Source organism: Stegostoma tigrinum, chromosome 29 (assembly GCF_030684315.1).
Source record: "Stegostoma tigrinum isolate sSteTig4 chromosome 29, sSteTig4.hap1, whole genome shotgun sequence".
In the NCBI taxonomy this organism is placed as follows: domain Eukaryota; kingdom Metazoa; phylum Chordata; class Chondrichthyes; order Orectolobiformes; family Stegostomatidae; genus Stegostoma; species Stegostoma tigrinum.
In genome coordinates this window covers 34,804,834-34,828,371 of record NC_081382.1, presented here as the reverse complement: position 1 = coordinate 34,828,371, position 23,538 = coordinate 34,804,834, and the positions used below count along the sequence as shown (strand labels likewise).

Here is a 23,538-nt window from a genome sequence, read left to right as displayed (position 1 = left end):
AGACAGAAAAGAAAGCGAGAAAACAATGTAAGTTATTTAAACATGTTTAAAATTTCAAAGAAGAATCCAGCTCTCCTTAAATTCACCTGTTTCCAGTTTGGATCGACATGGAATGAGGGACAGGTGATGAACATGTTCTTAAGAGGTGCATTGGTCACTGAGACCTCTTAAAGGGGCTATGTGCCATTATTTAACAAAGTTTGAATTTCTTACTGTTGTCATTCAGGTTTCTCAGGCCACGGGAAACCTTGCAACCAAGAAATACTGATTCCAAAAGGTTAAGTGCTTTTACAGCTAAGAAAAGCAGGAGAGTTTCCACCAGGTACAGCAATCTACCCTGTAAATGCCTCCAACTATGTTCCTAATTCTAATTCCAGCTTTCTCCACCAATGACTCACTCCTCACGATCAGTCAGCCTCCCACTCATCACATCCTCAACTACACTTAGTTGCTCATCATGGAGTAATAGACGCATACAGCATGGAAACAGGCTCTTCGACCCAACTCGTCCATGCTGACCAGGTTTTCTAAACTGAACCAGTCCCATTTGTTTGCACTTGGCCCATATCCCTCTAAACCTTTCCATCCACGTACTGGTACAAAAGTCTTTTACGTGTTGTACTTGTATCCATTTCTACCACTTCCTGTGGCAGCTCATTCCGTTCACGCATTACGTTCTGCATGAAAAAAACTGACCCCCAGGTCCCTTTTAAATCCTACCCTCTCACCTTAAACTTATGGACTCCCCTAACTGTGGGGAAAGTGCTTGGCTATTCACCCTTATCCATGCCCCTCATTATTTTATAAACTACTGTAAGGTCACCCCTCAACCTCCTATGCTCCGGAGGGGAAAGCCCCATCCTATCCAGCATCTGCTTATAATTCAAACCTTCCAGTCTTGGTAAAATCCTTGTAAATCTTTTTCATACCCTTTCCATTTTAATAACATCAATCAGCTGTGGCTTATTCTTGATTCTTCTTTTCCTGACAGGCAGCGACAATCATCAATTGGAGTGGCAACCTGGAAAAATACCCTGCATTTCTCGGTTTCTCCGACCATCGTTCCTGCCCCAGAAAACACTGAGGCCACGGAGCACTGTTTTTATTCGATTGCTTACCCTGACAACATGGTTTCCCTTTGATCGTATCAAGAGGAAAAAAAACTTCAACTTACCATAACATAATAATGTCTGAATAGCTTCAGTTTCGCCAAGTTAATGGCAGCTGTAAGAAAACAGAGGGGTAAGAAGTAACAGGATTTTAACGGGAATTAACTGAGTCAAAGCAAAAAAACTTGTTCTGACATGACATTCCTTACATTTTGTACGTCCATTGATTTACGTGGTTTGTTTTGCCAGCCACCATTCTGCCTTGATTATGTTTTCTAAGAAATCCAGCTTGAAAGCAAAATATATCATTAAAGCTAGCTAAAGTAGGAGAAAAGGTGTGATAATTCTGAACACCCATGAATTGTAGAAGGAAGGAAGGCAGATGGCAAGGAATTCTTTGGTTTCAGAGTTAGTACAGAACATAAGGAGGCTGGTTTTTCAATCCATTTCATTCCATTCCCCTAATCTATGCCCGTAACTCTGCAAATTGAATTGTCTCAAGTGTCCATCTAACTTCCTTATGAAATCACTGATCTCTCCTCTTCCTTCATCCTCAAAGGCAGTCTGGTCCAGACATTGACCACACATCGCATTAAAAAAACTCACACCTTTCCCTTGCACCTGTTGTCCAAAATCTCAGTGTCCCCAAGTTATTGCACAATTAGCTAATGGGAACATATTTTCTTTGCCTACCTTATCTAAACCTTTCATAATGTTGATTATCTCAATCAAATCTCCCCTCAATCTCTTTTGCTCCAAGGAGAGCAACACCTGTGGGAAAGAATAAAATAGGGTAGGGTATAGCGGAATGACGACTTCAATTTGTGTGATAATGCAAGAGCAACAGAGTCTGTAGTGCCTAGGTGAACAAAAGTGGAAATTCAGAGAAGTATTATTCATAGAAGAACTAGCTGCAACTATCAAAGACAAAGAAATAATGCAAGCTCTAAATCTATGCAAATACAGGAAAACCTTAACCAATGCAAACACCTTAAGTTAAAAGAGCATCAGAAGCATGCTTGTGTAATTGTGTGTGTGGCTGTATTGAGTGTAAACCATATCTTGTTTCTCCACTCAACAAATGAGGAATCCAGAAGAGAAAAAAGGAAACAAATGGCCTGTCAGCCAGTGTATCTCAGATTTTCCGTTCCACAGATGGTAAACCTTGGTGCGGCTTTTTGACAGGATGATTAACAGGTTATAAGTCGGCAGGTACTTAGCCTCTTTACATTATTTGAAAACGAAGAGCTGCTCTGAGCTGTTCACCATACATAGAGACTTTTATGCAGAATATTCCAGCATTAAACATTAATGGCTACTTAGTTCATTTCATTCATGGCCTGCCACAAGGAGGTCTTCATTAAATTTCTGTACTGAGAAAGAATTCAATCTCCACCTCCCAATTAATGCTTACTATTTAGACTTGCACACATGTATTGTAGCTTTCTGTTGCCAGAGGAGTTGCACACAGCTTGTGCTGTCAGCTTCAGGAGATGAACAAGGAACAGTCTAGAATCAAACATCACAAAAGGTAGCCATTTGGCCCATCATTTCTACATTAGTACTTAAAAAGAAAATTAGCCCCATTCTTTTGCTTTTCTCCTCAATGCCCTGCAAATTCATCCTTTTCAAGGAAATACTAATTCCCTTTCTCCCACAACAGACCAGTGAAATATGTATGACAGAAGTAGAGATGCCACATATTTCTTTTATTTGTTGCAAACTGAAAGTCATAAATATGGTTTAATCAGGGGCTAAATATTAACACTATGATAGATATATACTTAAAACTTACATTTAACACCCAAATTCAGAACTATATAATTTGAACACAACACAGCATTTACATTCACAAAGAATGACTTATCCAATGCATTCTACGAAGTGCATAATATTACGAATCTAAACACAGTACAATAAACTGCAGAAACAGAGAACTGGTTAGTTTCCAAAACACACTGTCAATTATAATTGAGAAGTGCACAAAACCAGGAATTTCTTAAACTGTCAGCATACTTTCTGATGTTTTGCTTGGGTAGGTTTGACGTAATCCAACAGAGAAATGAAGCAGACTATCCTAACCATTTAATTTAACCTGGCAAGTCTGGGCTAGTATGCAATTCCTTTAATAGAATGTTTTTGTCAAAAGCAAGAATCCAGTTCTAACTTGAAAAAAGCAGACTTAAAGTCTTGGAGATAGTAAAACTTGCCGATGCTAGAGTCCGAGATAACACAGACTGGAGCTGGAGGAACATAGCAGGCCAGGCAGCATCAGAGGAGCAGGAAAGCTAACGTTTCGGGTGGGGACTCTTCTTCAGAAAAGAGACTTAAAGTCTTGACTAGTTACACACTTGGAATACATGTACTTACTGCAATGCATCATCATGTAAACCAACAAATTCGGGCACTGAATGCAATGTGTTCCAAACACTACATGCCACCAACTTGCTCAAATGCTTCATGTGCAAACAAACAATTGAGCATCCTACTTTTCAAACTGATTTACAGTTTTCTGTAAAATAAACTGCAACGTATCAGACCCAATTAGGCATGAACCCTAGGTAAAAACCGTATCTTTTTATCTTACTGTACTTTCGTTGGAGACGGAAATAGGAAAAGGATTCAGCTAGCAACCAGTATTTGCTTGGTCTGTGAACTTGTCATTGTCAATGACAACGTTGTGACTGGTTCCTAAGTAGGTGAACACCTTGTGGGTGTGAATCAGACAGGCAAATGCCTTTGGACTTCTGAAAAGGGAGGTGGTGTATGTTTTACTACTTTAAAAAAACACCTTGAGACTAAATAAAGCCTGTTTATTTTCCCTCACTATTTGCTGTGAGCTGAGGTTATTCACCAATAAATCAGAAAGCTATCAGTTGGTAGTTTAAATCTTGCGCTAAATCAAGGGCAGGACGAGTTCTATGGTAGTAATGATATCAGCAAGCTGAGCAGACTAGGGGTTACAGCCTTGCTGATTTTTCTTTCTTTTTATCGTTTGTGGTTTGGAAGTTAATTACAGGTTTATTCTTGTTCAAAATAACATTTCTGGAGCTGCATTATGCTCAGACAGGTGTCAGATGCTGAATGCTAACTGGGGCCTTGGGCCCCAGGACTGAAAAAGTACAATACCCGAAACATTGACTGCTCTTTTCCTCCAGATGCTGCCTGGCTTGTTGTGTTCTTCCAATCTCCTGGTTGTCTACTTGGATTCCAGCATCTGCAGTTTCTATGTCTTTAAAGATAAACCAAAGTCTGGACTGATTTTTTAACTATATTCCAAGTCAAAAGGATTATGCCTGTGAAAGCTACAGCACGGAGGTTTGATTGCTCCCGGATTGTCCTCCCATTATCAATTTACTGAAAGTTCAGTTAACAGAATCTCAGTTATAAGTATTATGCGAATATTCCTCGGATTGTACTGGAAGCTAGTTATATGCAACAATGAGTTCAGAAATAAAACAAGATATAATCCCATAAGCCTGAGATGGGGATCATGCAGTCTTCTTAAATTAACTGGCCAGTTTTATCTGATTTATTTTGTTGTTTTGATTTATCTCTTAACCACCTCTGTTTGTCTGCCAGAGAGAGAGAGTCAAGAATCAAAGAAAATTGGGTTTAAGTCCTAGGCATTAATTAGATTACCCTGTGGTTTAATAAAGCCACTGTATTATTAATAAATTGTTAAATCTTTTATTAAAGCTATAAATCTGATATCTGGGTATTGGTTATTCATAAATTCTGGTACTGAATAATCAGAAATTCTGGTTAGGAACTACTGAGGTTAATTTTGAGGGCCATTGAATGTGATAATTTTACTGTGTTACAAATACAAGAATAGGGAGGCTGATTGATTTGGCTGCCTGTGTTTCGTTTGAGCTGCCAGAAGAATTTTTGTCTGGTACATCAAACCAAACAAAATTGACACTACCACTGTTTAAGTGGAGACTAAGGTTAACACGTCCCCTTAATATTTGCACAGTATTATTTTGACAAGCCTGTGACTCGTTTAAAGTTGATGAAACTATACTTTATGATGAGCAAAACAAATGCAACAACCAAAACAATATCTCAAGCAGACTCTTCAGCTGTATTTTACCAACTAGTAACCACTGCCTCCAACCACTGTTGCATTTATTCCTGCTTCTGATTTGATGGCCTCAATAATATAACAGTTTAACTGTCATTGATTTTTTGGTTCCTAATAACGTACAATTCATTGGTCAAGCTGCCAGGATGCAAAAACATCAGCCTGATGTTTTAGAGACAAAATTGAGATGTGAAGGGCAGCTGTCTGTCTTCTTCTTCTGTTCATACGGTTTGTGTACTTTCCTGATCCACACCACAAAAATGCTACAGGATCTCTAGGAGTTTTTGTTAACCTCATACTACGTTGGTTGTGGATTAACACTCACAAACCAACTTGGCTTCTTGGATGTGTTTATCAGAAGAACTGACAGCTTTTCAGAATCATCCATGTTGGCACAGAGCATGTCACTCCTTGTTTCACTCTCCACCAAGGAAGTGGCCTTGTGGCCATTAATCCAGAGACTTAGGTAATGTTCTGGGAGCCCAGATTTGAATCCCACTGTGGCAGAAGGCAAAATTTGCATTTGATTTTAAAAAAGGCTAAATGCCCTCAATGCCATGGCTTTCTCTAGAGCAATTTACCACCCCAACTCATCAATGACTGGAATTCCAAGTTTGTAAATCCAGCAAGTTTGACTGAGTTGTTGTACTCTTGGTTAAATTGAAAATTCATGAATATCTAATGTGAATTTCATGCGAGGAGAACTTAACAAGAAGCCACTATCAAAAAAATATCCAGCATCCTTAGTATCAGCATCCACTGCAGTACATGGTCAAATTGAATGAGAGTAACCCCTTACGCAGTTGTCTGATGTGGAGTCATGACTCTCAGTCAGACAACTTGCACAGATATTTATGTAAACTAACACACAGGATGTAGAAGAATGTAGTTGAGCTACTGACCTGTACTCACTCTGCTTGATAAATGAAAGAAAGATAAATACTAAAATAGACACAGGTACACAGACACTAAGTGTAGAGGAAGGCCAAAAACTAATACTCCAAATTCACAAAGGTCTCCACATTTCTGAAACAAAGTTCATACAACTGGTATTATACATGTGTGTATGAGGACGTACTGGGATGAGGAGATACTTAAGCAATCTCCAAAAATAGGTCATGAACCAAATGCTTTAGATATACTGCTTTGAAAAGCCTCTCATTCTCGTAAGAATAAACTTATAAGAGGTTACTGTAGAATTTACGGAAGAAATGAGGTAGAAGTCTCTTTCATCACGGATAACACTAATAAAGAGGAACAAATTGACTACTTTGATAACTAAGTAAACCATTTACATTTTTGGCATGGCTCGGTATAGTGCAGCCTGATTACCAGTGCAATTCTCCCATTCAGGTCAGAGACCAGATATGTACGGCACAGAAACAGACCCCTCAGTCCAATTCATCCTTGCTGACCAACTATCCTGAATTAATCTAGTTCTCTTTGCCAGCAGTTGGTTCATATTTGTCTAAAACCTTCCTATCCAATATAACCATCCAGATGCCTTTTGAATGTCCTAATTGTACCAGCCTCTACCATTTCCTCTGGCAGCTCATTCCATACACACACCACCTTCTGCATGAAAAAGTTACCCCTTGAGACACTTTTAAATCTTTCCTCTCACTTCAAACCTATGCCCTCCAGTTTTGGACTCCCCAAGCCTGGGGAAGAGGCCTTGGCTATTCATCCTAACCATGCCCTCATGATTTTATAAACTTCTATAAGGTGACCCCTCAGTCTCCAACACTCCAGGGAAAACAGCCCCAACCTATTCAACCTCTCCCAAGAGCTCAAACCCTCCACCTCTGGCAACATCCTTGCAAATCTTTTCTGAACCCTTTCAAGTTTCACAATATTCTTCCTATAGCAGGGAGACCAGAATTACATGCAGTATTCCAAAAGTGACCTAACCAATGTTCTGTACAGCTAAAACATGACCTACTAACTCCAATACTCAATGCACTGCCCATTAAAGGACCATAGTGAGTTATTAAGAAGATTTGTAGCTCAGGTTGAGTTTCTGGATGTGAGTTTGCTCGCTGAGCTGGAAGGTTAGTTTTCAGACGTTTCATCACCATTCTAGGTAACATCATCAGTGAGCCTCCGGTGAAGCGCTGGTGTTATGTCCCGCTTTCTATTTACCTGTTTAGGTTTCCTTGGGTTGGTGATGTCATTTCCTGTTCTTTAGAAGAACAGTTCTAAATAACAGGAAATGACACCACCAACCCAAGGAAACCTAAGCAGATAAATAGAAAGGGAACATAACACCAGTGCTTCACCGGAGGCTCACTGATGATGTTACCTAGAATGGTGATGAAACGTCTGAAAACTAACCTTCCAGCTCAGCGAGCAAACTCTCATCCATTAAAGGACCATCTACCTGCAACTCAACATTCAGAGAACTATGAAACTGCACTCCAAAGCCTCATTGTTCAATAACACTCCTAAGACCTTAACCATAAGTATACGAGTCCTGCCCTGACTGCGTAACACTAGTCTGTTGAAAAGGAAACACTGTGGCAACTAGGAGGAGCTCAGAAATAAGACAGATGTTTCCAACCCTAGATAATTTAACACACATTACAGTGCCATAGCAACCACCACAACAGGCTCATTCTGGAGCAGTAGGAAAGGCTGGGACTTGAGGTGTACCAAAAAACAAGGACTGAGATTGCTTCCTGCTTTCTGAAGAGAAAGGCAAAGGATGGCCTCTCCTCCACTGCCAACGTGAGGATTTATACAGCCTCGCTGAATCAGTAAAATCTAAGAAGTACTTTGCTTTGGCTTTACCAAAAATAATCTGACACTGACCGTGTAAGGGAAATGTTCAGGCAAGTTTACATAAAGTGATAGAGGTAGGCTTTAAGAGGCACCTTAAAGGAAAAAGAATAAATAATGAATCTATTCCCAGACATTTGCAAACAATGGCCTATATGCACAAAGTTTAGGGGAACAGCAGGCCTAGTTCTGGCAGGAACCAAAAGAATTCAACTCTTTTTTTCTGGCAGCAACACTAAATTTTCTTTCCTTCCTCTCAGTCATACTGAGCTGTGCATTATTCTTGATTAAGGTTATACCCCAGTAACTTTGTTTACAAATCTCTCCCAGTGTCAATTCACAATCAGCAGCAGAGAAATCCAAAGAGAGACCTGGAGAAACCTGCTATTTGAATTTAATTTTTCTCTTGCAGGAAAGCACTAATTTCTAGACACTGCCCAAGTTAGATTTAGAAATCACTGGGCAGAGAACTGCAAGTATGAGTTACAGGAATAGATGTCCATTCCCACTTTATATACATGCATTCTGCAATGACAGCACTGTTTCTCTTTGAACCAGTATCACTACATTATTGAATTTAGGATGAAGAGTCCAAAAGAGAATCTAAATATTTGTAATTCACACAGGAAATATTCGAAAAATACATGTTAACTGGAGTTCATCCAAACATTAACATAACTGTTGAAAACGTAGAGGCACTGAGGGATCATTGGTATTTAATAAAAATCAATTTTGAACTTTATTTTTACAGGTGTGCCCAGCATTTGTGAATTCCCAGAGAAATGCAGATTATGGTGCATCTAGTCTGAGCACAAAGTTCTTCCCAGCAATCTGGATTACTAATAGAGGAAACAAGCTATTGCTGTAGTTCTCTGCCTGCTGGATATACGAAGAATTTAAGTCAATTATATAGATAGTAAATACTCCAATTACATTGCTCAGCAATCTTGAACTTCAAGTTCAACAACGGCTGCAGCTACCAAGAACTCCAATTACCCAAAAGGTCACTTCAGAATGCTCCAAATTTGAACTGCCTATTCTTGTACTCTTTCTTATCTTTGGTCAAATTTCTGCAGTTTAGTATTAGTGACACAATGTTTGAAAACTCTTGTTTTAGTTCCATTCTGCTGAATCAAAGTTAATGGAATACCACTTCTTTTTTACTGGTTGCACTTTGATATGCCTCTCCTCACTCTATACAAGGTGCAAATTTAATCTTAAAAGCCATGGTACCCATTCCATTTCCAAACAGTTAACTGACCTTACCTGCCTTTCTATCACCCACCGTCAAATTCTTCCCTCTATTAAACCGCCTTTGTGTGTATTCGTGACTAATTAATCATGAAAATAATAAGTTTATCCCTGAATGTTCCATCTGACTTATCTTATGAGACCATAAAATATAGGAGCAGAATTTTGCCATTTGGCCCCTTTGATCATGGCTGATGTGTTTCTCAACCCCATTCTCCTGACTTCTCCCCCTGTAATCCTTGATCCCTTATTAATCAAGAATCTGTCCACCTCCGTCTTAAATATACGGAATGATTTGGCCTCCACAGCCTTCTGCGGCAATGAGTTCCACAGATTAACCACTCTTTGGATGAATAAATTCCTCCTTATCTCACTTCTAAAGGTTTTCCCCTTCACTCTGAGGCCGTGCACTCAGGTACTAATCTCTCCTACTCATGGAAACATCTTGACTACATCCATTCTATCCAGACCCCTCAGTATTTTGGAAGTTTCAACCAGATCCTCCTTCATCCTTCTGTACTCCATCGAGTACGGAACCAGAGTCTCATTATTAACTCCTAACCTTCCAATGCCAAATGTGTTTGTGCGACTGAACTATGTGGTACAATGAACAACTCATGGGGATACTTTTGTCCATTTTCTACACCACTGACCTTTTCAAGACCACCTGTTTACAAATTTGCACCAATGCATGCTGTCAAGTGATGCTCACAAAGGAAATACACAAACCAGCACCACATTAAAAGCAAACAGTAATACAAGTTCCCTTCAAAAGAAATAACAGATTTCAGAAATATTTAGGCATCAAGACACTGACAATCTTCATGTCCAACAAACTTCATTGAGTAAAAAGAGCTTTCACACATACCTGTTTCCAGTTTGAACAGAAAAACTGCAATACTGTCTAAGTGTACACAACAATCTTGTAGGATCAGATGGTTCAAGATGTTCAAATTACTTAGTTAGAAAGTAGTTTATTCCCTGTGGTGCTGTTTACAGATTCAAACTACTTCATGTGCTTAGGGCTGTAAGAATGTGACATCAGGCATAAAGCAGTGTCTTGGCAGATATATCCATTTTTGCAGGATGAAGCCATCACCAGCTTAATTGAGAAGGGGTTGGTCAAGGTAAAGACTGTGTGTTTCAGACAAACTGTCTTTCCTATCAGAAATTTTTATGGAATGATAGATGTTGACAAGAAAAAAAAATCAAACAGAAAGCACAAAAATAGACATCATTAGGAGCCTGGTCTTCACTGATAAACATTGAACTCTGCTGGGAAATGCATATGTATATGTATATTTGGTTGTGATCCGTCAGACTGGCACATGTGGGTGAGGTACTGAAAGGTTCAGCAATCACTGATACGTCCAGAAAAAATGGTGGAGGAGCAGAGACACCACAAAAAAACTCAATGTGCTTTTAAATTATTGTATTATTTAAATTGTATATTGTTATCTTTCAATCTTTATCAGGAAAGCAATCACATTAAATCCCCAGGCAGTTAAGGGCTACATGCAATAAAGAAAACAAATGCATATTTGCATCATGTCTTGTGTAGAAGATGGTGCAGAAGTGCATGAAAAAGTACCAGTTCTGTCAGAATCTCAGGCTACAACGGTTGATATAATGTAGCTGAATGCTGTATTAAGCAGATGACTCGTGTGCAAAATATCTCTGCCTTTGGCACATGCCAAATAGCTTCAGAACTAATGATCACCTTTCAGGCAGAACATAGCAGCGGCAAGACAGAGTGACTAGAATTCTAACAGGCTGTGCTGTCTCCACAGAGACACGCTATCTGTAATATAATACTGACCGTTAATGCCAGAAAGAAGATGCAGTAATTGCAGATCTACCCAAGGAACTGGCAGTCATTCAACCTCCCGTGCCAGAAACAAATGTTTGAAATTGTTTACAAGTAGGCCTTACTCAGGCTTTTGTTTTTGTTTTTACACAATGATCAAAAGATAGCTACCAGAAAAGCCAGCAATGAAATTAAAAAATCCCAAATGATTTTCAGCACAGTTATGCCTTAATTTCATCAATAGAAATTTAGCACACATTTTTAAGTACATCTTTGGCATTTGATTGTAGTTGTCTGGGCTAGAACCACTATAACATTTAAAAAATATTAAGAATTTTTTTCTCCAGGCTCTAGCATAATTCATATGGAAAGTGCTCTGCACTACACTATGGTCAGACACAACTTTCCAATTCCTCCACCCTGGTCCAGGTTCTGATGACGAATTCTAACACAGCACTGTGAGGTTGGCGTCACTTCTCCAAAATTTCCATCTCTCTACTAAAGAAAATGAGGGAAATACTTGAGTCCCACAGCACATGAGAAAGAGAATGAACTGCAAAAGCTCACAATGATTGACAGGGTCTTGTCACAAGATCCAAAATTTAGGGTTGTTTAACAGTATAGCCCTGACAAGCTGTACTGAGAGGCAGTTGAAGGTTTTGAAATATTCTACGTGAAATTTCAATGGCAGGAACTCTGAAGGGATCAGGAAATTCTATATGCAAAGTGGGAAAATATGAGCTGCAGCCATGCTGGACTGCATCCAAAAACTTTTTAGAGATTTTCTGCAAACTTACTTGCTAATTAGCTGCTGGTGAAAGCTAAAGAAGACTCAAGTAGTGAAGCAAAGTTCAGATTTCTCAGAATTTCATTATTTCTCAAAAAGTTGCTCCTATGCACCATCCCTGGCAGCACAGCCTTAAACTTGCCGTCGTGCCTCCTTCAGTATAACTTGCTCAAAACTGTGTGAAAGCAGGCCAAGTGTACAGTGACTTCCTCCCCAGTCCGGCTACAATACAACCACTGAAATTCAAGTGTTGACTGCAAGGGGAATTGCAGCCATAAGCTTATGGTGAAGCACTCCAGCACATATTCAGTCTAATGTTCCACCAGCAAATTTCTCCATGGAATTGCTCTCAGTGGGTCAGAGAATATATAGTTGTATAAGAAAATATTCCCACAATGGGAATGTACTAAATTATTAATAGGTCTCCCAGGAGCAAGATACAAAGGGAACAATGTGGGAGGTAGATCAGGCCATGCCTGCATGCAGCAGATAGGAAAGAGCAGGAGGAATTTCAAGAATAATGTGAATCCCTCTAACAAAGTGCTTTCAGTTTACATATATCTTTCATGAAAAACCACAGGTAATAACCGAGCAAACTGTCTCGTTTATTATATCCTTGCTGTTTACAGGGCCTTGTGTTAGGAAAATTCATCACTTTTTCAGCACAAGTTACAGCTTGCAAACATCACAAAAACAACCAAGCAAATCAGTTAAACTATTTTCTCATTTATTTGACTTTGCTTGTGTATTTCAAACCAGAAGAGTACATTTAGTTTACCAGAAACCTTAGCTTTTGATTCTTAGAAAACGTGTCCGAGGAAACTTTCTCCTTGCACAGGTCTCTGAGAGAGGTCTCGGTGTTAATTCTGTTCCATTTCTGCAACTTGCATCATGTATACAACTTGCATGGAGTGCACCATGCACCCTTGTCATGGTGCACGTGCCAATTGTGCTGTACATCAACTCTTAAAATGCAGCCATAGGAGCACTGATGCTCTACTTGACACCCATCCTGTCAAAGGGTTACTGCTAAGTGTTTGTTTTTCCAGTGAACAGAGTCCAAGCCTATTCAGTTTTTGTTCTATTTTGGTATGACCTGTCGTATGGCCTCAAAATACAATGCTTGAGACATTACTGAGCTATTTTAAATGGAAAGTTTCCTTCTCAGCTGCAAAGATCACATGGGAAACAGAACAATCCCCGTTTGTGTGAGAAAAAAATCCACTAATCGTGATAACGATAGGTTCATTATTTGGAAATTTGTGAAATTGATTTCCAAATTAATCTACGATGGTGCTGGTCATCTTCAAAAGATTCTGAAGAATTTTTACAACACTTGAATAGGTTACTGTTGTTCTTTGAATGTTAACTTACAGCAGGGAATCACCACTTGATGGATGAAGTATCAATTCTATAGGTAGCCAGTTATCACTTGTACCTTCAGATTAAATAATAACTGCTCGATGGCTCTAAGTTTATGCAATTGTGGAACTCCAACAATTATGTCAAGGGTTTCATTGGAAGATGCACACCAAACTCACTGCAGAATCTAAATATTTTTATGCTTTGGACAGGTGTTCAAAACTAAAATAAGCAAAAAACATAAAAGGCAAAATACCTAATAAATTGATCTTTCTAATTTAACAGAATAAATATTTATCAGAATAAGTGAACAGGATGAATAAATCTGAGATAATTGAGATGTAAAAACGGTAAAAAAAATTGCAACATGCTGCTGTGTACAGGGTCCTGGGTGTCCTTGTGCATAAAATGCAAAAGGTTGATTTGCAGGTGCAACAGGTAATTAAGAAAGCAAATGGAATTTTGTTCCTCATTGTGAGGGGGATTAAGTTTAAAAGCAGAAAGGCTATGTTACAGTTGTACAGGGTGCAGATGAGGCCACACCTGGAGTACAGTGGACAGTTTTGGTCTCCTTACTTGAGAAAGGATGTACTGGCACTGGAGGGGGTGCAGAGCAGATTCACTGGTGCAGGTTGATTCCAGAGTTGAGAGGTTTGGTTTATAAAGAGAGACTAAGTCACCTGGGATCTCCTCATTGGAATTTAGAAGAATATGGGGGAATCTTATAAAATTATGAAGGGAACAGCTAAGGTAGGTGGAGGGAGGATGTTTCCACTGGCAGGTGAAACTAGAACAAGAGGGCAAAGCCTTAAAATTAGAGGAAGCAGATTTAGGGCTGAATTGAAGAGAAACTTCTTCACCCAAAAGGGTTGTGACTCTGTGGAATTCCCTGCCCATTTAAGTAGGTGAGGCTTCCTCATTGAATGATTATTAAGCTAAGATAGATAATTTTAGAACATTAAAGAATAAAAGGTTATGGTGAAAGGTGAGGAAGTGGAGCTGAGGCCACAAAAAGACCAGCCATGATGTTACTGAACGGCAGAAGAGGTTCAAAATGGCCAGATTGTCTACTCCTGTTCCTGGTTCTTACGCATTTCTATGGAAAAATGAATGAGGAATGTAGTGAGAAGGTGTAATTTGCTTATTAAAAGAGTCCCATGTTTTTCAGAGTTCCCAGAGGCCTTCTCTGCTCATCAGAATTATTCATGGTAACTTTAAGGATTTTAGCACAAATATCGTAACCGCACACTTAAGTCCTTTCATAATCTATTCTGTGTCTTTTTTCCACCATCAGCCTTCCACCCAACCTTGGAAGCCAGATGCTTTTACACCAAGGCCATTACTCAATCTCTTACTGAATCAATTTGAGCTGCTTTTGCAGTTTTACTCCTTCCTAACTTAGCTGAATGTTGGCTTAAGAATTTGGTTTATTGAAGGTAATGTAACACCAACAGTGTTTCTTTTCATAGCATAATAAATGTTATTAAGCCACTCAAATCTGAGTTGTTTTTTAATACATTTACAGATGTGGGTGTCACTGACTAGGGCAGCATTTATTAATGGTTTCTAATTATTTTGGAGAAAGCAGTGGTGAGTTCCGTTCTTGAACTGCTGCAGTCCCTAGGGTCGAGGGACATCCATGATGCTGTTAAGAAGGGAATTCTAAAATTTTGACTCAACTACAGTGAAGGAACAGCAACATAGTTCCATATTTGGATGGTGACTAGTTTGGGGAAGCTCCTCTGCATCTTCACTCTGGTTCCTTTGTGTGGGACAGATTGAGAGTTTGGAAGATGCTGTCAGATGAACCTTTTGAGTGTTTACTGCAGTGCATTAATGCTTGCAGATGAGACAAATAGATTTGCATAAAAAATATTATTTTTTAGTCTAAACCACCTCCACCAATCTCTCCCCTACTTCATTCCACTGAAACCAGCTCAGCAGGATATTTTGTACAGTGTGATAAAATTGGTCAATGACAGAAACAATGAAGAAGGAAGAACTGTAAAGCAGAATGACTGCAATTATGACTCAGCTGCAAATAAAACGCAAATCTGCGTTAGAAATTAGGATGAAAAGTAGGACAAAGCCACCACACTCCAAAAAAATACAACTCGACACAGGTGGAGGAAAAGACACAAATTCCGTTTTGTTTTCCAAAACATACAATTTTTCAACATGTTTTGGACATAGGTAGCACTTCACTGCATTACAGACCCCACACCTGCGCCTATTATCAAAGCTCCACAGAAATAAGCTAGTGCTTCAGGCTCTTGACTGGTCTCCAAATATAGCTCAGCACTCAATAAACTGTAAACATGTCTTGAAAACTCTACACACGTCCAGCACAAGATCAAATGAGTTGATAGGTAAAGAGTCAACAGGGAGCTAGATCCCTTCACATCGATTTGCTATTAGAGAGATGAGCAGCAGTATGACTCCTCAGAGTGAAAATAAACAACTGCACTATGCTGTCAAAAACGTTTGGTCTTCAATATCTCAAAAGACAGATCTTCCACTTCCAAAAGAGTATACAGTATAGAATCACTAATACACGTGCGCTCAGACCTTCCCGAGCTTCTAGTAGCATTCCAAATGCAATGCGCTGAAACCTGAACAGGATCACGAGAGGAGCTAGCTCGAAATGCCACAGGGTGTAACAGGAAAGATTCCTCAACAGATATTCGCTCCAGACTTGCATGCCAGCATTGAAATGCTAGGCAATTGTAAAGTACAAGAAATTACGTCTATTGATTTCTACTTGTCAACTTAAATTACAAGTTAACAAAGTTTAGCACAGACCAGCCCTGGCTGTAAAATTCATCATTTTATCAATGACAGCTTGTAGCAAGATATATTTTGATGGAGCAACTGGAAACTGATGCTATGTTTAATAAAACACAAATCATAACACTGCAAAAGAACGCTAAAAATACACAAGTCTCAACTTTTATTTTCCATCTCTCCTTTTATGTGGCCCTGTTTGATAGAGTTGTTGAGTAGTTATATCCCATGGTTTCTCAATGTTGCTGAAGAACTGATTGCTAGAAAGTTCAATGTGTTAACTGTTCCCCAGAGACATGAAAAAAGCTGGTAACTGAGAAATGAGTGGAAGACAGAATGTCCAACATCGTGTTTTATTCAAACCCATTTACAAGATTGCAGTGATTTTAAAACAAGTCACGCAGGATGTGCGAAACAGTAAATTTCATGCATTGTCAGCGGAGGGACACCATCAGGTATCGGCTTTTAATGTTTAACATTTATCAAGTTCATCGTATGAAATACTGACCATTCCAATCAAGGCGTTTCAGGTTTGGTGGACAGTTTCAGTGACAAACAAACGCTGTACCATTTTTTGAGGGGTGTACAGAAGAAGGGAGAGGAGGGTAAGATTCTTGCCTGTAATTGCTAACCATTATCTCTGCTGACAGGTCCATTGATGGATGTCAAACCAGAACACGATCAGAGTCTGCTGCAAGAATTTCAAACATCTGACCTGCATTGTCCTGGTTTAATTCTGAAGAATCACTGCAAATAAAAGGTCATGGAAGGGGGTAGATGCTGATCTAACCAAATCCAGCAGCAGGAGCAGAGATTTTATTTTAAAAGGGGAGAAATATATTAAGACTTTACATGCGTTCCTTCACTGACAATACATGAAACTTACTGTTTCACAAACCCTGCACTGTTTCAGTTTTAAAATCACTGCAACCATTTAAGCAGGCTTGAGTAAGATATCAGGCTAGACATTCTGTTTTCCACTTAATTCTCAGCTACCAGTTTTACTTTGTCTGATATTTATCAGCCACTTTAGACAGTAATTCTGTGTTGATAGATGAACTGTAAATTTTTTAAAACATGTATATTTCCATAATGGTTCACAGTTTTAGTGATAAGCAAGCGCAGACCCAGTGTTTACTGGGTACAGGTTTTTCAAAGACAATCTGCAGTATTTTACACCAGTATACCTTCTGCATTGTCCAATTTTTAGCTGCATGAAATGCCAGTGTTCTGTTTAAAGCTACCTGCACAGCAACTATCAGATTTCTAGATAACTCCTTACCTTTTCCATCTGTAGCTGATGCTTCTTGCAAATGTCTAATTGACCTGTAAGTGGTTATGAAGAATAACAATTAGAGTACACTTAATTTGACACTGCAGCATTTTCCACAAGCTTAAGATCATGGATAAACATAACTAAATCAAGAGACTTCAATTTTATGTACTTGCAATTTTCACTAAGGATATGTAAACTACATTTTAAGATTGATCTAATAAACGGACAAGTGACTACATTAGTTTTTATATACATTAAAACCCAACAATTGAGCAATACAATTTCACACTACTAACAGTGACTTCTGAAAAAATCTCCCATGAATTCACTATTGTTGCATCAATTGCCCCATATTTTATTTAAAAGGGAGAAGGGCAAAGCAACTTTTCTTACAATCAGTGATAATGGGAACTGCAGATGCTGGAGAATCCAAGATAATGAAATGTGAGGCTGGATGAAGACAGCAGGCCAAGCAGCATCTCAGGAGCACAAAAGCTGACGTTTCGGGCCTAGGCCCTTCATCAGAGAGGGGGATGGGGTGAGGGTTCTGGAATAAATAGGGATGGGATGGGGGGGGGGGGGGGGGCGGAGGCAGACCGAAGATGGAGAGAAAAGAAGATAGGTGGAGAGGAGAGCATAGGTGGAGAGGTAGGGAGGGGATAGGTCAGTCCAGGGAAGACGGACAGGTCAAGGAGGTGGGATGAGATTGGGAGGTAGGAGATGGAGGTGCGGCTTGGGGTGGGAGGAAGGGATGGGTGAGAGGAAGAACAGGTTAGGGAGGCAGAGACAGGTTGGACTGGTTATGGGATACAGTGGGTGGAGGGGAAGAGCTGGGCTGGTTGTGTGGTGCAGTGCGGGGAGGGGACAAACTGGGCTGGTTTTGGGGATGTGGTGGGGGAAGGGGAGATTTTGAAGCTGGTGAAGTCCACATTGATACCATTGGGCTGCAGGGTTCCCAAGCGGAATATGAGTTGCTGTTCCTGCAACCTACGGGTGGCATCATTGTGGCACTGCAGGACGCCCATAATGGACATATCATCTAAAGAATGGGAGGGGGAGTGGAAATGGTTTGCGACTGGGAGGTGCAATTGTTTATTGCGAACCGAGCGGAGGTGTTCTGCAAAGCGGTCCCCAAGCCTCTGCTTGGTTTCCCCAATGTAGAGGTAGCCACACCGGGTACAGTGGATGCAGTATACCACATTGGCAGATGTGCTCACCTCTGCTTGATGTGGAATGTCATCTTGGGGCCTGGGATGGGGGTGAGGGAGGAGGTGTGGGGACAAGTGTAGCATTTCCTGCGGTTGCAGGGGAAGGTGCCGGGTGTGGTGGGGTTGGAGGGCAGTGTGGAGCGAACAAGGGAGTCAAGGAGAGAGTGGTCTCTCCGGAAAGCAGACAGGGGTGTGGGTGGAAAAATGTGGTGGGGTCGGATTGTAGATGGCGGAAGTGTCGGAGGATGATGTGTTGTATCTGGAGGTTGGTGGGGGTGGTGTGTGAGAACGAGGGGGATCCTCTTGGGGCGGTTGTGGCGGGGGCGGGGTGTGAGGGATGTGTTGCGGGAAAAGCGGGAGACGCGGTCAAGGGCGTTCTCGACCACTGTGGGGGGAAGTTGTGGTCCTTGAAGAACTTGGACATCTGGGATGTGCGGGAGTGGAATGCCTCATCGTGGGAGCAGATGCGGCGGAGGCGGAGAAATTGGGAATAGGGGATGGAATTTTTGCAGGAGGGTGGGTGGGAGGAGGTGTATTCTAGGTAGCTGTGGGAGTCGGTGGGCTTGAAATGGACATCAGTTACAAGCTGGTTGCCTGAGATGGAGACTGAGAGGTCCAGGAAGGTGAGGGATGTGCTGGAGATGGACCAGGTGAACTGAAGGTTGGGGTGGAAGGTGTTGGTGAAGTGGATGAACTGTTCGAGCTCCTCTGGGGAGCAAGAGGCGGCGCCGATACAGTCATCAATGTACCAGAGGAAGAGGTGGGGTTTGGGGCCTGTGTAGGTGCGGAAAAAGGGGCTGTTCCACGTAACCTACAAAGAGGCAGACATAGCTGGGGCCCATGCGGGTGCCCATGGCCACCCCCTTAGTCTGTAGGAAGTGGGAGGAATCAAAACAGAAGTTGTTGAGGGTGAGGACGAGTTCGGCTAGGCGGATGAGGGTGTCAGTGCGGGGGGACTGGTCGGGCCTGCGGGACAGGTAGAAGCGGAGGGCCTTGAGGCCATCTGCATGCGGAATACAGGTGTATCGGGACTGGACGTCCATGGTGAAAATGAGGGGCCAGGGAATTGTAAGTCCTGGAGGAGGTGGAGGGCGTGGGTGGTGTCACGGACGCAGGTAGGGAGTTCCTGGACCAAAGGGGAGAAAATGGAGTCCAGATAGGTGGAGATGAGTTCGGTGGGGCAGGAGCAGGCTGAGACGATGGGTCGACCAGGGCAGGCAGGTTTGTGGATTTTGGGAAGGAGATATCAATCAATTTTTGTTTGGGAAACTGCAGAATCACTGTTATGCTGTGCCTGACACCTGTACAGGCTGACTATCTGGTACTGCCACATGCTTAAAAAATGTCAGCATCCATCTTGACTACACAGTAACGTGTCTGTTTTGGAAAGGAGAGGCTTAGATTAGTGTGGGTCTGGGTACTAATAAGTTAGGCTATGGTTCATATCTTCATCCTTGACTATAGTATGGATGTTAGACCCTGACTTGGTTAAAGTTTCCTGTGTTTCTGACTCCTGATATCTTAATTTGCACATGAAGAATGCATACTTCAGAAAAACACCAAAGGTTTGTTCCCAGGTGAGCTAGTACTCTTCGAGATAAGGGGGTCTGTGGAGACCAAGTGGAAAACAGGCTATGAGAGGACAGGCAGGAAACTGAGCTGTGTTTTCAGATTTTTGGGTGTACTTGAGCCTTAGCAGAACAGTAGAAGAGTTAACTCGATTTGAATTATTGATTTTCCTGCATGACAACTCAAAATACTCTGCAGACTATATTTTCTAATCAATTCCAGGGGTGGGCAATCTGGAAAGGTAGGGTGACATTTTGACCTTTCCTAGCTCAACCAAGGCACAATTCATCATGTCCGCCAGCCAAATGACCTAACCCAAAATTAAGTCATTGCCACTCTTACCACACAACAGGGAACAGAATGGCACCACAGCACAGGAGGTCAACAAGAAAGAGGATCTCTTTCCACAGTCCATATTCTGTCGTCCCTTCTTCTGTCGATTCAATAATGATGTAAGCGACATTAGCAAGGACCTAGTGAACAAAGCAGTGTTACTAACAGACAACTTCTGCAACAGGGGAAAATGTTTCTCTCTTCACCACATATCATTGGACGAGGTAACAAGTCAAGATCTGCATACATTTAATTCAGCTGCAGAAAGTAACTGGGTTCGGATCACTTATTCAGTGGTGCTGGGGCAGTTGGAAAGATGACTAACACCTGAAGAAGGACTGAGGCTCCGAAAGCTTATGTTTTCAAATAAATCTGTTTGACTATAACCTGGTGTCCTGTGATTTGTGACCTTGTCCACCCGAGTCCAACATTGGCACCTTCACATCCGGGAAAATGAGGGAGAGCAGGAGGGAAAAGGAAAAAAAAAAATTGCATCCATTTTGAATTTTATCAACGCCGAGCACTCCCTGATCAGGTACAGCATAGACAATATGTAGTTTTGCAGTCATGATTCAAGACCACACTTAAGATCTCACAGCACCCCCTACTGGGTCAGTGAGATATTTGCACTTCTTAAAGTTTCCAAATAACAACTATATTGGCCACTTTGTACTAGGGGTCCACAAGTGCAGGAGCAAGGGCAAGATTATAATCAAAAAATTTCAAACGAGATCATTAAAACCAGACAGGGGCGGAGGGTGTTCATTTCCATCAATCCGATGTGATAATAAAGCTCAATTTCAAAGATCATCGGGGTGCATGGTCATGGTGACGTGGAAAGTGATGACAAGAGCAATGCTACGTTTGTTTGGGAGGGAGGGGAACAGTGAGAGCAAATGTGGCAGATAGCTCACAGCCCTGTCAACCAGGGTGGAAAGGAATTCTAAATTGAGAGAAAAGGAGGTCATGTTCAGTCACCACTGTGGAAGGTGGCAACACTGAAACAGATGTGCCAGAGAAACTGGGAGAACAGAATGGAGCTTTTGCAGAAAGGTGGAGGAAGTACAGTCAAGGTCAGTTTTTATGATATAGGTGGACATTCTACCCCCAGAAACAGAGATGCCAAAGACGGGAAGAGTCATAGATGGTTTGGGACAATGTGAGAAGGATGGAAATTGGCAGCAAGATTAATTTGTTCAATTCCAGATGAGGAAAGGAAGCAGAACTGATAATGTCATCAGGTGTGTGTATGTGAATGACAAACTCCCTAAGACACACCTACAATTGGATCCATCTGTTTCACTTGCTCTCTTTGTCAGCAGCGTAAAAGCCATCATTTTCCAGCCCATTCCATTCCAAAGAAGGGTCTTATTGAGCTTGAAACATTAGCTCTGTTTCTTACTTCACTGATGCTGCCAGAATTGCTACAGTTCTCCAGCTCTTTCTCTTTTTAATCCAGCAATTAAAGTCCATGGTTTAAAACTAAACTGTTTCTACTACTGTTTGCACATAACTTCTCTCAATTACTCACATCCTTTAGAACACCCTTTTTATTCATGCTTAGGCAACCCTCTCTGACTGGGAGTGCCAAGTTAGCCACATTTTAGTGCGGCTGTCAATGCTGTTCTTGCTGAAGTTACTAACGGCACTCTTTAGGGCATTATTGAAGACTCCATCAAAAACATACATATACGCCAACAATTCTCTCTGTCTCTTAAACAGGTAGACAAAACTGGGGTGGTATCAGCATCATAACAATGCACAACAGACTGCAAATACAATACATAACCATTTACCAGCTTCAAGGCATGAGTAAGCTTAAATGCCCAACACATGAATTTATCATTCTCCGACACCAATCCTTCTCCCGGCAAACCCCAGGATACTACTTCCTACTTCAACTCCGTGAAACACAATGCCACCATCAGCCTTTCAATCCTGTCACAACTTATCTGGCATCCTGTTATTAATACTTCATTAACCGCAACCTCGGCTATGAGGAAAGAGCAGGAGTGGGAATTATCTGATAGCTTTTTAAAAGTGCCAACAAACGCAAGAAGGGCGGAATGGCCTCTTTCTCTCATGGATCATTTTACAATTTACTAAGGGCGGTACGGTGGCTCAGTGGTTTGCACTGCAGCCTCACAGCGCCAGTGACCCGGTTCAATTCCACCCTCGGGTGACTGTCTATGTGGAATTTGCATTCTCCCCGTGTCTGCGTGGGTTTCCACCAGGTGTTCCAGTTTCCTCCCACAGTCCAAAGATGTGCAGGCTAGGTGGATTGGCCATGCTAAATTGCCCATAGTGTTCAGGTGTAGATTAGGTGGGTTATGGGGGATGGGTCTGGGTGGAATGCTCCAAGGGTCAGTGTGGACGTGTTGGGCCAAAGGGCCTGTTTCCACACTGTAGGGATTCTACGATAACTCTTCTTCTATTCTTTTTAAATACTGCATCCCATACAATGGGCACTGACCCTTCAAGCTCTCTCTCTGAAATTACCACGCTTCATCCATGAAGTTCATTTCAAGATTTTTAAAAGCCCACAGAGATCAAGGTCTCATGCCTATTTTACAGATTTGCACAACGAAATAAATGAAGAAAAACATTTACATGCAGACAAATGACAAATGCATATAGATTGTGAATGTTGCAGTAAAGATAATAAGCAGCTGTGTTGCTCTTTACCTGGAGTGGAATAACTATCATAAATATTTTCTTGTCTTTGTCAGAGAGGATGTGTTTAACGAATGCCCAGCCAGTTCCAATTAGCGAAATTGTAATGAACAACAGAGCACCCTTCAACCTTGCAAAAAAAGATAAGCACACAGCATGAGGAAAGAGGAGGATTCAAGGACAGTCAATGGCAAAGACATTTCTTTGGATGTAACTGTGTCAGTGAGAGTTACAGCTGTCAATGCAAAAATGAATTGTAAATGATGCTTTTTATTTAATTGGATCCCCGGGGCTCTAACCATTTGACTTCCAGAAGATACTTACCAAATGGAGTACTTGGTTGCAGACAATAAAACCAGCCTCTTGTTGAATAGGAAGTGGTGAATACTTAGCGGTGATTAAAAATACTAGCATTTATACAGAGCTTTATCATGCTGACAAAATGTTTCAAGCACTTCAGTAATCAAGGTGAACAGTTTGTGAAATGTCGCCTTGAAATCGTTGAGCTTAAAGA

At 41.1% G+C, this 23,538-nt stretch overlaps 1 protein-coding gene across 2 annotated transcripts in view; it reads right to left on the bottom strand.

Annotated features, from left to right (window-relative positions):
- gpr107 (G protein-coupled receptor 107) overlaps window positions 1-23,538 on the bottom strand; it is a 113,084-nt gene that overhangs the window by 50,220 nt on the left and 39,326 nt on the right. For both annotated transcript variants that reach the window (XM_048558914.2, XM_048558915.2), the window contains exons 12-15: window positions 23,037-23,154; window positions 20,361-20,491; window positions 17,248-17,291; window positions 1,175-1,224 (exon numbers count right to left, since the gene is read on the bottom strand). In XM_048558914.2, coding sequence (XP_048414871.1) covers window positions 1,175-1,224; window positions 17,248-17,291; window positions 20,361-20,491; window positions 23,037-23,154 — 343 coding nt within the window. The remainder of the gene's footprint in view (window positions 1-1,174; window positions 1,225-17,247; window positions 17,292-20,360; window positions 20,492-23,036; window positions 23,155-23,538) is intronic.